The 16,209-nt window shown below is 37.1% G+C and overlaps 1 protein-coding gene across 1 annotated transcript; it reads left to right on the forward strand.

Annotated features, from left to right (window-relative positions):
- Window positions 1-5,451: 5,451 nt before the first annotated feature.
- Window positions 5,452-13,352, forward strand: LOC123566293 (early endosome antigen 1-like). Its single transcript, XM_045360248.2, has 5 exons — window positions 5,452-6,236; window positions 7,127-7,300; window positions 7,596-7,836; window positions 11,587-11,717; window positions 12,279-13,352. Exons 1-5 carry the CDS (start codon window positions 5,517-5,519, stop codon window positions 12,549-12,551), a joined length of 1,539 nt encoding a protein of 512 aa, XP_045216183.2. The 5' UTR covers window positions 5,452-5,516; the 3' UTR covers window positions 12,552-13,352.
- Window positions 13,353-16,209: the final 2,857 nt, after the last annotated feature.

Below are 16,209 nucleotides of genomic sequence, written 5' to 3' on the forward strand. Positions count from 1 at the left end.
GACGGATTCTATATAAGTCATATATCAAATATTTTAAGTCTATCATCCATTTTTCAAACTTTTATCACACTTCTGCCACTTGACCATCATATAATTTACTTTTAAGAGGAAATCCGACTACGATGCAAAAGACTACATGACTATTAGAAAAGTACGCTCTACTGACATTTCTTTGTTCAAACCGAACATTTGTTAGGAGACAGTCAAGATGCCGCCTTACAAAGAATTTCCTTCATTTTTTATCAATACAATGAACCAGAAAACATTAGGGATGGTGGAGCCCCGCCAGACATAACTTGTACAGAATATCCAGAATAACTACTTTTTTCTCCTGCAGCAAAATAAGAGGTAAGACAACCATTCAAGAACTGCCTAAGTTTCCGATCAAATTCTGTGAACTGATCCGTGACCACCGTGTTCTCATTGTATACACACATTATAAACATAAATACATTAATGGTGTTAGGTACTTTAAAAAATGATAATATTATTTATAAGAGTGCGATACATTGTGTACATACTAAACCGGATAATCACTTCCACGTCGTCAATTCCTTTAAGCCAACGGAAGCTGTGGTTATGAGAAGGCATTGCGCCGCATGGAGGATCATCTCGCGGATGTGCTTTGCAGTTGTACGGATTTTTGAACACAGCTAGACAAGTATGTCTGACGTAGTTTCTGAGCGTATTGTGCTAACAGTGCAGGGTCAGAATCAGACTCAAAGTAGAAAATGCACCGCCTGCTAGTCATTAGCAAAGTTATTTTTGTAGGTTAACGCGCCTTCTTTTAATCCTGTTGTATATAGAAGTTGATGTTTATACTAATTATGAATTTTGTCTGCCCAATCCTTCTGTTGCAATCGGTTAAAATGTAGCATCTCCTTAAATGACGTATTTTCTTCACTCCATTACGGAAGGCATTCAGGGGATCGCTTTTTTATAAAATTTCTTAGTGCAAAAGAAACAAAACATTCATATTAAAAACTAGGAGGTTTTTATCATTTATAAGCAATAAAATAAAATAGTTTAGGTCATCCAACAAATAGCTAATTTGAAAAGCAGCTATTTCAAATGATAAGGTTGCTTGGTCTCAGATGGTCTTGCTGTTGTTTGGCCACCGTAAGCTCGTGGCGAGGAATGAGTGGGATTTCCTGAGTCTGTCATTGTGTTGTTGCGCTTCTCGTAAGAAAAATGTGATTAATATACTGGAATCATGCAATTTTGTGTAAGACTCACCGCCGTCAAAGTAAAAAATGCTTTGTTTATAAAGTAATGAAAACTTTCAAGTGGTTTGTCGCCTGATTTATCACGGCCAAGAGTTCAAATGTGCAGGAATTGAACCACGAGATCGTTAGCCAGGGTGATTCAATATCTAAGTATCTGAAGGATTAACCGAGGTATATTACAGCTTGACCTTCCTTGTTTAAATTGCAATCAAATCGAGCCATGATAAGTGAAATATAAATATTACTCCAAGTCTTATTACCAAAGGTGTTGGTTTTTTTAGGGTTTTAGTTTGAAGGTGGTGCTAATACAATCTGACTAAAGTACTTGATCTTCTAAACGAAGATCTGAGAACGACCCATTCACATTCGTCTTCTGTATATTTTGGATTTCCAGTATTGCTATTTTTATGTTATCCAATCAGACGACTTGTTCGTTTGTCAAAGAGTAAGAAAAATATCCAGTTATTACAGGACTCGAACCCGGGACCCCTCGCTTACAAAGCAAGTGGCCTACCGACTGAGCTAACCGGCTATCTGTTACATTACGACATAAGAATTGTAAATATCAAAAGCCAATGCTACAGGTGGATTTGCAAGACGTTGTAAGCTAGGCTCTGATTGGCTAGTGAAAGGGCCGTCAGAACGAGGCAATGAATAGGTCGTTTTCAGATCCTATGCGTAGCGTAATAGGAGATGTACTTTAGTCAGATTGGTGCTAATATGAAGGTCTATGTAATCGAGAGAGAGAGAGAGAGAGAGAGAGAGAGAGAGAGAGATATATATATATATATATATATATACATATATATATTGTAGGTCTTGCCACGTGTATGAACTGAATTGAGCCATTTATGTGGGCTGTAGGACCAAAACAAGTTCAATATTGTTCATTAATGTTTTATGTTTAAAGGTGACGGTCATATAAGGGTCAAGGTCATTTATATATAGGGCAGTTTGTTGTTCTTGCCACAAGGATTGTCGAATGTGCGTATGAACCAAATCGAGTCATTAATGTGGGCTTAATGTAATCTGGTTCCTACAAACGGACGGGAAAACAGACTCAGGTTCTATCGCTATATGTCCGGATGCATGAAAACGCGTAAGTGGAAAATAGAATTTTCGCATTCTGTCTGAGCACGAGAACTGTTTATCACGAAGGGTGATTCGATCAGTATAGATTCATGTCTAGAGTAGATCTTGAAAAGAGCTGCATCATGTCTATAAAGGGGTACATCGCCAGATTTATGGTCAGTATGTGCTTTCATTTGTTAGAAACTGTAAGTAAATGTCAAAAAAGCGATTCAGAGAGTTCTATGCAACATTTCTTTGTAGAAAAAGCACGCACGTGGTCAAAAAAGTATGAAGAAAAGATCCCAAAAGCGTAAATAGTAATAGGCGTTTACTACGCTACTGATTTAAGGGTGTTTTTATCACTTATATACAATACAATAAATACAATACAATACAATACAATACAATACAACACAACACAACACAACACAACACAACACAACGCAACACAATACAATACAATCCAATACAATACTTTATTAGCATTAAACATCATATACAATGTTTATAGCTATGGAATTAACCTAACAATATGCAGTGAGAGCAATAGTTCATACATTTCTGAAGAACAAAAGTTATGAGTGAACAGAATAATACAATATGTTCATGACGTAATACGTATTTTGTTTGCAAAGAAAACAAATTTTGCAAGGTTGTTAATAATCTTTCTGGAAGAAGTTGACATAAGAGCATCAAATTTTTGAAGGGTTGGCCAATGGAGATAATATGGTTTGAAGTACTTAACTCTTAATTCTCGATAATGAGGACATACAAGAAAGAAGTGAAACTCCGTTTCCGTTTTTTGCATATTACATGATTTACAGATTATTTCTTCGTGCGGGATATTATGGTACCTTCCGGTTTCAATAAACAGGTCATGTGATGATACCCTGAACCTTGACAAAGCAGTTCTGTACTTGTTTTCAGTAACAGTTTCAAGATATTTTTCCAGTACAAAATTATGCTTAAAAATGCAGTATGTTTTCAAACGACTGGAGTATCACTTATATACAAGATATTGTATCAACTTGTTTTAATTGCGATGGAAATCCCTCAAAACGAAAGCAGGTCAAAAAAGTAGTCCGGCAAACGGACCTACTGAGGTGATACGGATTCAGAACAAGGAGGCGATAAGGATGATAAGCTGTTGTATGAAGCCTGTATTTTAAATGAAAGTTCTTGGGTAGGGTACAAAAAGGAATTTAGCCAAAACGCTACTTTCATAAAATATTGGCTTATAATATCAAAATACTGAATGGTTTGAAAATTATAGGATCCTGTCGTTTATCTTGGGTCTAGTCCCTTTAATTCCAATTTTTCCCAAAACTTTAAATAATCTCCAAAGAATCTGTGATTCTCAACTCCTCGAGTGAAATGAAGCACAGGTGCCAATAGGTGATCACGTTCTAGCATTCTTTTTGCAAACAGTTTAACAATTAAGCAACAAACAATCTCTGTTAAAATGGCATTTAATGAGTGTATATACTCTAGACGCAGTTCCGGTCTTCTGATATAATGGCTTGTTTAGAGAAACTAAAAATTTAATGGTTAATCAATGACTTGTTTGTATGGTATCAGTAAAACATGTAAACTTTGGGATGAACTGTCCGCAAGTGGCCGCTGATTTAATAGATGAAAAAATGATTATCAAATAGTTCAGAGATAACGAGTGTGAAATAGCAAGGGGTGAAGAGTCTGTTTTGGAAGATGTTTGTGGTTTAACAATTGAGAACAAGGTCTAGCGACACACTTTAAGTTACGTAACGTGGAATGCAGCTAACAATTCACCAGCTCAATATATCTGTCTCTATTTAAGCCAAGAAGGGGACACTTCAAGCGGTAAAATTTAGTTACAAACACAGTTCACATATAAAGGGTATCGTTTCAAAATGACTGCATCTTATAAGTGACCTTGTTCTGAAGACTGGAAAACGTACAAAGTCTTAAAGTCCCTAGAAGTCTAGCATACAGCTTTGGAGTAGAACTATACATTGATATAATAGGAAATTAGGACCAAAAACTTCTCAATTCAATGGAAGGTTTAAGACTGCCAAAAACCATACTCCATAGTTACATTACATAGCTTTCGTGATATATATATATTTTACTTTTTTTCTATGCAAATGGAGTACTGTAACAGTAAAATTGTACTTGTTTACAAAAATAAATGCTCAGTTTAAAATTGAAAATGATAATTATAACTAAGCTGATTGGAAAAGTCCCCACTATCTAACCACATCAAGCGTTTTTGATGGTATTGATGATGACAATGATATGATGATGATGATAATGATACTGCTGCTGCTGCTGATGATGAAGATGACGACAATGATGAGTCAAAATATGTTTCACCCATTCCTTTTATTGTCCAATTAAATTAAGGTATTGTTTTTTGTGTGTACTTCTAGTCTTCCTAGACATCTTCCTCAGATACGACATAAATAATTGAGGATAACATCAGAAAGAAATTGCATGACAACAATGCATTCACACAATCATTTGTTTCCTTTAATGTGATAAAAAGCCGCACAAACAATGTATCATGTTTATGCATAGGTATGTCGGCAAGTTTATTTTTGACAAAAGGAGACGCATTCAACAACAACAACAAAAAATATTTCTTTGAAGTTTTGTCTTTCCTTGGTAGATTAAACTGATACTTGGGTTGAATGAAAAAACAGTGTAACTCAATCACTTTAACGTACAAGTTACGACAATTTTCCGTTCAACCCTCGATTTGTTTTAATGTATAACAGGAAACAAAGTTGAAAAGCCGCATTTATCCAATTAAAGTAAACTTTCTGTGGAATTTTAGTTTTATTTTGTGCAATTGTGAAGTAGCCTACTTGATGAGTGATGCATTTCATAGAACAAAATTCCCACGGGAAGAGGAAAGATTTAACTGCGGTCTGCTCAAAAAGAGCAATCCTAAGTTGTAGTATGACAGACTTTATTAAACATATACATCACTCTCACGTGCTCTTATCTTCTCCACCCCTTGTTTATGCGATGCTCTCATCGGTTTGTCCAAACTGATGCCCATGTCAATATAATCCGGTGATAAAAGTTGATCACATGCTACCGTTAGCAGATACATCGCCGCCGCGATCCGACCATTCATATACCAGAGATTAATGTAATAATATTCTAGCGATACACAAAATTTGCTAGAAAACTTATTCTATTTATTTTTGAATTTGTATCAGTAAAGCTTTCGCTATGCATTCGGGAATTTTGTTATTTTTAACGGCAGTCATAGCGTATGTGACGGCACAGAACGTTCCAGCGGGATTTATTCCATTGCCTCCTCTACCGGTACAGACAGCCAAACCTAAAGTGACACCAAAGCCAACTCAAGCTCCAATTACGAAGAAGCCGATAGCGACAAAGGCGCCATTTAAACCGACGACAATGAAGCCTACACTGGCGCCAACGACACAACAGGCTTCTTCGGCTCATCAGGCAACAAGTCGGCAAGCATCCATAGCAACTCCAAAGCCCAAACCGTCTTGTGGTCTCAACATAAATCTTCCGAATACCAACTGCAAGGGAGGTAATAGCGCCGTGCAACAAACACTGCACACTTTGAAACAAGAACTAGACCGGACCCGACAGCAACATCAGACTCAAAATGCCGCTGTGCAGGCAATGATCACAAAACTCCAGACCCAACAATTCGGCTACGTCAACAAAATATCCGACCTTCAGAACGAAGTTAGGAACTTAGTGACCGCTTTCAATTCTAAATGTGGCTCAAAACCGATTTCCACTCTCGCTCCACCCACTGCAGCACCTCCGGCAACTGGAGGCTCAAGCCCGTTGCTCCAACAAGCCGTGCAGAACGTGAGGCAGGATTTGAACCAGGCAGTCAGTGACTTCAACAACAAAGTGTTCAACCTGAGCTCTCTAATGATAAGTGACCAACAGCAGGAAATGAAGGTCAGCTACTTACTATATCTTATTTCTGCATTTAATGATGTAAAAAACTGATTAAGTTTAACTAATTTTAAGCATCTATAAGAGAACTGGAAGCAGTTCTTATGGCGAACGTTTTATATAGATTTATCTGTTATGATCTTTCAAAAGTATCCCGTCTATTTCAGTTATTTAATTCCTTTTTCTCTACACCAATCTTAAAAGTTATAACTAAGTCTTAATGCCCGCTTGTCTTTTCTGATATGTCTTTAAAAATCAGTCTATACCGGAATCTCCAGATGGTGCTTCAGCTTTCTTTATAGAAAACTGAAATATAGGTTCATATACAAAGTAAACCTATGCAAAATTGAACAAAACGGCGATTTCTTCTTTATATTTTTCTTTAAGAGTTTACTTGAATAAAATTAACATCTAGCTAACACTTGTATAAGCACTCTGTCAGGATATGAAAATAATTTCTTACAAAAAGCCCGATAATAAATAGTTTATTCCCTCGGATATTATTAAAATTTTTAGCAAGCAAAACTCGCCAGCCCCCTTCTGTTAGTAAAGTCAAAAGACTTGCAGTAGACATTTTTCTAGCTCTATAAAATTCTTGAGTAGTTTTTGACGGAATTTCACGCCCATCTGTGATTTTAGCTCTGATGAAAATTATGTTTACATACAGCCTTTCTACAAAGATTCCTAAATATGTCTATTATAAGAAAAACACAAACGTTTACAAATGATAATGTATGTACATATATAATCAAAAATAATCCACAATACATTTAGGAACAATCATTATGGTTTTATTGCGAGGAAGTGTTACCAGGACGTTCAAGAGTTGCTAGAAAATGCAATGATATCACTGCGTGTCTATTCCTTGTCGTTTTTACTTTTTTTACTTACAGGTTCATCAGGGTATAGAATCTCAGATTCAGCAACAAGCTGGTGAGATCGGACGTTTATCTCAGCAAGTTAGAGATCTCAACATGCTCCTGCAGCAAATAAATACAACTGCTGGCAGCGGAGGTACTGGGGCCACTAGCGCAGATGTCGCTAAATTACAAGCTAAAATCAATCAGGTTGGTTTAATTTTTTTCTTACGTTTATTTAGACTTGTAAAATTGCAATTTCTTTGGATTAATCATTTTTGCCAGGACTGTGAGGAGTGCTTGAAGCATCAATATCTATGTCAGTACTAATGCCTAATGAGAAGCAGCCGCTCAATGATGTTATTGCAATTCAAACTTATGAAGTCACACAAATATGATTTATTTGACATGGATGTATGCATTCATTTCTCCTTTTTAATTGTATCTTCTATTTATACACCATATTTAATCAATTAAAACTACAGTGTATATAAAATTATTGTAGGTAGCAAACGACATCGCGCTGTATGACCAAAAACAACAAGGCCGGTTCAGCAGCTTAAACTTGAAAACAAGTTCTCTACAGGCGGAAGTCGGAAATCATACTAATCAAATACGCGGCCTGCAGACCAACTTGATTCTTGATCAGTCCCGTGTAAATAAAGTAGACAAAGATATAACAATTGTCCACGACGCGTTAGCACAGTTCAGAAAAACAACACTTCCTAAAATGAACCAGATCGAAGGTAAATATAAATATTCAGTTGCTTTGCACCCTAAAATATCTTTTATACATCATGACATTAGTTGACTATATTTTTAGAAGTTAAACATTTGAACATTGTGTTTATACTGTCATAATGGCCCAGTTACACACAAGGTCGGTCCCCAATCGGTCATTTTACTCGCTGTTTTGATCGGTTGTCATGCGTGAGTTTAGTTCTGGTTTTCTGTGTAACCGGCCATCGGTGATGGACAACTGTCTAATCTGTTAAAAACGTTTCATGTGTTGCTGGTAGGTGGCCGAAAGTTACTCAAACGGTGTTGGATCGGTGATAAGGATGTTTTCATCGATAAAAATGCTAAAATACTATCGGTTTTTATCGTTTGTAAATCGGAGCTAATCTGAGCTAAATCGGGCGTACCGCTGATTAATCGGTGTTTGATAGCTAGTCATCAGTGGTTAAACACTTTCCATCTGATATGGCCGGTGATTCATATGTGGTTATCTTTGTACGATCGGCGATATCGGTAATTAATAGCTTGCAAATCTCTTGATATAGGTTGCTGTCGGTTCTTTTATTAAAACTACAAGTTTAAGTGATGAGAACCGATTAATCATTTGCAGTTGAGTACTTGACCGAATAACATCATGGAGAATGGCAGAGCCATCCAGCAATTTGGTGTCATGTTGCAGCAGCAGGCAATTCTCAATGTCAGACATGCTATTCAACTCGTTCAGCAGCCCATAGCTGTTCATAGACGCCGCCGAAGGAGACAAAGGAGATGGTGGACCAGGCCCTGGTTAACCCAGGAGAGAAGGCTTCAATTAGGACAGTATAGCACCATTCTTGCAGAGTTGCGGAAGGGGACACCAGCTCCTTCAAGAACTATACGAGGATGACACCGGAAATGTTCGGCGAGCTTCTGCAACGCCTCGCGCCCACACTTCTGAAGTCGGACACCCACTGGAGAAAAGCCCTAGATCCCGGATTGAAGCTGGCGGTAACACTACGGCACCTAGCAGCAGGGGATTCATACCCTTCCCTCTCTTATGATTTCAGGGTGGCTAGGACAACAATTTCCCTCTTCATCCCAGAAGTCTGCGAGGCTATAGTACAATCATACAGCGAAGAGGTCATCCCTATCCCCAATACACCTGAAGAATGGAGGCCCATAGCTGAAGAGTTTGAAAGGAGGTGGAATGTTCCTCATGCATGTGGAGCTCTTGACGGTAAACACATTGCTCTGAGGAAGCCCCGCAGATCCGGCTCTGAATATTACAACTATAAAGGATTTTTCTCAATTGTGCTCATGGCTCTTGTTGATGCCAACTACGGGTTTCTGTGGATAGACGTCGGAGGTCATGGGCACATGTCAGATGCCCAGATATATAACAATTCAGAGCTCAATGAGATGCTAGAAGATGGAACCATTGGCTTACCACCTCCAGAACCTCTTCCAAACGATGACCGTGATATGCCTTACTTCATTCTTGGCGACGATGCTTTTGGGTTAAGGACCTATTTGATGAAGCCCTTTGGAAGACGCGGCCTGGAAAGGGAGAAGCTCATAACCAATTACCGGCTATCTAGAGGAAGAAGAGTGGTCGAAAATGCATTTGGCATCCTGGCGGCCAGATTCAGAGTGCTTCTCACAACCATGCAACAAACACCGGAAATTGTTGCAACCATAGTTGAATCGTGTGTGTGCTTGCACAATCTAATGAGGATAAGGTATCCCGGCCTACAACAAGCTCAACTGGACCAAGAGGATGACCAGCATAACCTTGTTCCTGGAGCCTGGAGAACGGATGAGATGCTGACCGCAATCCAGCAAGTAAGGGGCCATAATCGTGACGCAACCGACGCCAAACAGCAGAGGGAATACTTATCCAAGTACTTTAATAGTGCAGCAGGGTCTGTGCCTTGGCAAGACAGAATGGTAAACTAGCCGCAAGACAGTTTATAGTGAGATGACAGGACAAAAGCAATATTCATTCCTGAAATGACATTTGATTGTAGAGATCTTTTATAATTTTGTACTGTTTTGTTTGTAAGTTAACAGCTGAAACTGTTTTGTGCTACTTGATTTTGATAATAAAAACACAATTTGCCATTTATTTTGTTCATAGATTTTTAATATCATTTAACCTGAGCTACACTTATTTAATTAAGGAATGAAGATAACATCTTTATGTTTTCATCTCTCCACCATCCGCACTGTCATGAACATCAGAGGCATCGTCATGAACAGAATCGCAGGATTCTTTGCCAACTACTGTAGAATCATTCCCACTCATCATAGGAGAGACGTTACGAGGTTCAAGGACATCCACTGAGCAGTTCTCTGAGGAATGCTGCTGCTTGGATCCGCCACTACCGCTTCCGTCTTCAGCACCGACTGTACTACTGGTACCGTGGCAACAAGCTCTTCCCCTGACGATGGATCTTTTCGTGATCTGTGGGACCTCATCAGAGGCAGTCACGGGGGTCTTGCCTTTGTCGGATTTCTTAAATTTCTTTTTTACAGGCATTGTCAGAGAATTTCAGTCCAATGTGGCGCGGATTTAACTACTACAGAAACTGGAGCAAAACTACTGGCGACGGCCTATATAATACCGAGCAACACCCTACATCACCAATCGAACGCCGCCCTGTCTCCGACTAGCCACCGATTAACCACTCACAAAATATGACTGGTCACCGATCAAAAGCGTCCGGCAACCGATCAACAGCCGATGAGTACGTATGAATACCGATTGGCCACTTACAAATTAAACCCACCGATGACACGATGGCGGCAATCGATTGATCACAGATTGAATCCCTATTAACCACCGATCAAAACTGACGAAATGTCACATTTTGATTTTCATCTTTCTTCTATCGGTGGTAAGTATTTGTTGATCGGTTGCCTATCGGTGATATCGGTTGTAGACAGGTTGTCAATCGGCAATTTGTAAAATAATAAAATAATTCCAATCGGTATTTTTTCACCGATATAACTTATCTTTTCCCAATAGCAGTTGATAGGTGGAAAACAGGTGACCAATAGGTGATATCGATGTTAAATACGTTGTCATCGGTTCACTCCTAAAAAAAACCCCGATCAATCACCGATGGTTGTGTGTAACATATTGCTGGTATATTCTGATAGCTCGATTGCGATGAAAGTATTCCAGCCTTTTTTATAACCATTCTCAAGCCCGCTTCTTGGGAAAATCGGTGCTGGTTTCATAAGGGAAGGAGTGATCGTAGCCCGAATGAGTTCGAACCCTTCACCCTTGGGTTGAGTGGCAGACACCTTAACCATTAGACCATCGTTCTGTCTAGATTATTGACATGTTCAATATGATATTTTGATTAATAGCGTTTTTATTTGTCCGTATAATCAGGTTTTGTTGGTTTTCATTTATTGATAACATTTCGTTTACCTCATCCAGCACGTTTTGCAGAAGACATTTTTTTTGTTATTAAAGAAGCTACATGAATTTTTTATTAATCAACACTTTTAATTTGATGTTCTCGAAAATATCGAAAAGAACGAAAAACACTTTTTTCCGCAAAGTATATTTGGTACTACATATATTTATAAATTGACATTAATGTTATATGGTCATGGCATCATAAAAAATACGTGCTGAATGTCTAAATGTCAGAAATCAGTTAGCATTTTTGTCATGCAATAATTCTTCTAATACACGTTGGGAGTATTGGATGTGATATTAGAAACTTAGCTCATTTCTGAAAGTAATTTTGTACTTTCTTAACCAGCTGATGTGCAGTCATTGACCAGTAATATGACTTCCGTTCAGACAAGTGTTAAAAACGTAGGAGGTACCGTGTTCAAGTTGATAGCACAGATTGGTCAAGACGGTGCTAAACTCACAAGCCTAGAGGGACAGGTAGGAAACGTTGCTTGATTTTGATGATTGAAAATGAATGTTAATTATTGTGTTAGATTGTCAACATAATTTCCGCTTAATAGGAAAGTTGTATATTAGGCTGCAAGTACATTGTTTTACAGTTAATGAAGCATGTTTTGTTTGGTTGACCACTACTGTTGTTGCAATTTTAATGGGACTGAACTCCACTTCGGCAATAAAATACTTTACAGTATTCTTAGTCAGCTTCGTACGTAACGACCTTTAAAATTAAGGCAGGTTACTTCCGGTACCCTGTTACAAACGCTTTTCAATTTTGAGTGAAAAAAGTAGTAACAGGAACTAATTCTCACGTGTTTCCATAAGATACAATATGTCAGTTACTAAGTTTCAAAGCTTTCTTAAGATATTTCCTTTTTGTTCTGGAAGTCAGTGCCTTTAAAACATACGTATTTATATGAAACTATCATTTTTGTCCTTTAGCACAGCACATTTCACATCATGTCCAAACTGAATTAGATAAATACCTTTTTATACTTACGTAATCGTTATAAAATAAGAGATCTTATTTTTCATCTAAAGACCACACAGTTGAAGAAAGATGTGTCCAAAATGCAGAGCGACCTCAGCCAACAAGATACTGAAATAAAAGCAATTCAAAGCGGGATAACTTCGCTGAAAAATGCCATACCAATGAGTGACCTGAACAAAATGAACAATAACATCCTCCAAGTATTGGCCACGTTGACCAGCGGCAAAAGTCCAACCCAGCAGCAGTTAAAGGACCTTACACAGGCTATTACAACTATAACTAATAAATTAAAACAACTAAAACCGAGCACACCGAGTGGATAGACGTGAAGCTTTCTGAAAAATAAGCAAAACTTTTTTATGTTTGGCTGGCAAATGGCTTGATTTTAATCAGACTATATAGGACTTTATTTAAGCTGCCGCCGGTTAAAGTTTGTTAAAGTGTGATGATGATACATTTTCTAATACTAAAACTATTTAAAGTTACCTTCCGGCGAAGGTTATAATGCATATAAGAGAGATTTTGTTTGAAAAAATGAAAATAGGTTGTGATGTACGTGTATTGATGGAGGACTTTTCATTGGTGTTTGGAGAACAGTTTAAATTAGTTTCCTCAGGAAGCGGGAACAAGCTTAGAATTGTTGCCAGAGGCTGATAGGCCGTGAACAACAGTTCTAAATGTCAACCCATTGCCGGAGAAAATAGTTTTCACTGTCATCCTTAACACCCCTAAAACAGCTGATTTATTACGTAAATCATTTATCTAATTGTGATTTTCCAAAAGGACAACATTTGTGTTAGTAAATAGTTCTCCAAAGCGCTTTACGCGATCGCTTTCTATCATAAGCTCGATCAGAGACACCCGGTGGAAGATTTTAATGTATCTAAGATGCACATGAAACCATTAACTATAGAAAAACAGTCTGACAATGCTTTCGAGAAACCATTTGTATTAAGCAATGGCTAATGATATATTTTGTTTGGATATATACATATAATAACTTCGTTAGTAAGAGCTTAACCTTTGCCGGAAAGGTTTATTTATATCTGTCAGTGTATGTATGAATGTACACATAAATCAATTTAATCTTTTCTTGTTTCCCTGAAAACTAAGCTTCTAGAAGATCTTGTGTGTTTTTTCTTTACTCTAAACCCGTTTGAAAAGGCAAATTAAGAGTTACCCACCGTATTTCACACATGTAAGCGGGGCTTTATAAGATTAATTTATTGGGTAAACTGGTTCTTGTAATCTATTCATGTACAAAGTTCGTGAATATTGTTAAATATGTACACTTTTTTAAATGAAATGCTGTTTATGCGTAAAGATGGGTAAAACCACAATGGAAATCCTGGCGAATAAACGAATCGCGCTAGCGACTGATGACATATTGTGCTTTATACTCGTATAAACGCACAGAAATAATTTTCCATACTTTTTCAGCAACAACAAATTAGATTGGTTATTTACCCAAGTGTCAGAAAATCGTAATTAATTTCAGACAATTCTGGATAGAACAACCAAACAGACACGCCCTATAGTCAAATTACAATTCGCCTTCCGATAGAAAAACATTTGCATTGAAATATCTTTAGGGCCACTAAAAATTATATCGATTCAATTTTAAAATTTACTTTCAATGAAAAATGTTTAAGCTATAAATTAATGTTCATTTTGAAGCTATGGTTGACGGCTTTAGAAGAAGTTTTTTTTCGACCGACACAGTTTCTGGGAATGATGACAAATCTGCATGCAAATTCCCGAAATGGGGGGGGGGGGGGGGGGGGGAGGATATGATTTCATTGCACCGATGTCATTTATACGTAAATAATACTTTAAATAACAGTTTTATTTTTGCTATACATATTCCATAGTAACTGTTTTAAATATTATTAAGAGTTAAATGTTATTTTTGTGCGTTTAGATAGGCAAAACCCACACTGGGACTTCTTTGAAGTTCTTTCGGATCAATGGATCGCGCTAGCAATTCTAAGATGATTTGTAAAAGTTCTAAGGCGGTTTATTCCCGTCTGTTTGGACGAAAATAACATCCACAACTGATATTTGCATTTTTAACAGTAGCTTGATAAAAAGAAAATTTGTTGTTTTCTTTCCTTGCGTTATCAGAAAATCAAAATGAATATCGGACTATTTTAAATGGAACAGCCATTAAAACACGCTCACATTAGTTGATTAGTTGCAATTCACCTTCTCATACCAGTATAGTTACTGATATTTATTTAAAATATTCGTAAATGCAGTAAAAATTAAATGGTCAAGTCAGTTCAGTTTTGATATTTACCGTCGGATTAAGAAGATTTTGCTTTAATTTTCTGTGGTTTCTTTCCTGTTATGTTGGTGTCCGGTTGTTTTTTTTGCATGATTTTTTTTTCGCTCATTTTTTTTTGTGAATGGCGTCAAATCGCGTGTGCAATTTTGATATGATTTCATAAAATTATTTATACGAAAATAAACATTTTTCTCTATATATAAATGTGTGTGTTGCAAAGAAATATCATGCGAGCATAAGTATGTGACAGTGCTGGTTATTAGACCAACATCTACCAAAGTATCAACACTCGGAAAAAAGTATTTCACCAACGAATGCACGAGAAAACATCTAATGACGCATTTTAAAATCAATTTATACCAGATCTGGTTTCAATAAGTACACATTGTTCAAAACTTCAATTTAATTCGAAAACATGTCTCAGATTTAGATTTAAGTGGCAGTATATCGAAGGGTAAATGAACTAAAACGGCAAAAACAATACACTTTATACGCTCTTAATTAAATAAACAATATCTAGACATACAATGAAAACCTCTGATTTTTGTTTCTTCATCGTTTGCATCCTTACCACAAAGGTGTGAAAACGGAAACTTCATATAACCACACACACTGATTACACTCGAACAGTCGAACAAATACAATAACAGCTGCTATAAGAAGTACGCTACACAAGAAGTACATGATAAGAATATGCAGTGCTAAGCTAGAGCTACTTTCCAAATGAGTGCTCAGTCCAGAACCTTCTTAACAGACGCCATTGCTACTGCCATGTATTATGTGTGATTATAACACGCATTCTAACGCTGTCCAGATATTTCCCAAACAGTGACTGGCCGTTGAATAAAATCATTTTTTCGAGCGCGAAGCAATAACACCACGAGGGCACAACCCGATTGATATTATAATGCGCAAAATAACTTCATTCGGGCGGAAAATCACTTTGCGATATGATATTTCTATTGTAACACGAAATCAAGAACTATTAAGCACATCATTAATGGTATCCACCAAATAATTGCTTTTGTGTCGTTTTCTTTTCAAGCTCTTCGATTTGACGTTCAAAGCTATGACGTAATAATGGTGACGTACAAACAGTAAATTGCTGCATGATAACACGCAGTCTTCTTTGTTCAAGGGCTGTGTAAGAAACTTAGTGTTAGTATGCAATATATGCACTGTTCGTTACGCCATAGCGTCAAACGCCATAGCAGCGCTGGAAAAGAAAACCACATAAAACATGCAAATAGTTGGTGAATATCTTCAAGATGTTGATAATAGTCAATGATAGCGTGCTAGAATCAAAATAATATAAACAGCGATTTGCTTTTGAATAAAATCGTTGTTTGTCGTTCAGATGCATCTTCTTATATCAACGTGATATCATTCCTTCGCATCTGAACTTCAAATAGGGATTTCATTCAACGACAAATCAGTCTGGGATGAATTTGCTAAGGATTACATGTTAGTTTATGCGTTTACAGTAGCTTTCAATAAACATATGTAACTTTCCTTCTGAATGAGTATCAGAAAACCAAAATCAATATAAATATCGGGCTAATTATCTATTTGACATCTTAATAGAACAGCCAAAAAGACCAGCCCACATTACACTGTAATTCGTGTTGATGTGAAAATACAATTCCTGATATTTATTTAAAATATTGTTAGAACCAGTTAAAATCAGGGCTATT

The sequence above is a fragment of the Mercenaria mercenaria genome, chromosome 8 (assembly GCF_021730395.1).
Source record: "Mercenaria mercenaria strain notata chromosome 8, MADL_Memer_1, whole genome shotgun sequence".
Taxonomy (NCBI): domain Eukaryota; kingdom Metazoa; phylum Mollusca; class Bivalvia; order Venerida; family Veneridae; genus Mercenaria; species Mercenaria mercenaria.

What these genes read in the sequence shown, in the direction of transcription:
- LOC123566293 (XM_045360248.2), top strand. Translation starts at nt 5,517, where the DNA reads ATGCATTCGGGAATTTTGTTATTTTTAACGGCAGTCATAGCGTATGTG. An exon ending in ACCAACAGCAGGAAATGAAG is followed by an intron (nt 6,237 to 7,126) that starts GTCAGCTACTTA and finishes TTTTACTTACAG; the next exon opens with GTTCATCAGGGTATAGAATC. An exon ending in TACAAGCTAAAATCAATCAG is followed by an intron (nt 7,301 to 7,595) that starts GTTGGTTTAATT and finishes AAATTATTGTAG; the next exon opens with GTAGCAAACGACATCGCGCT.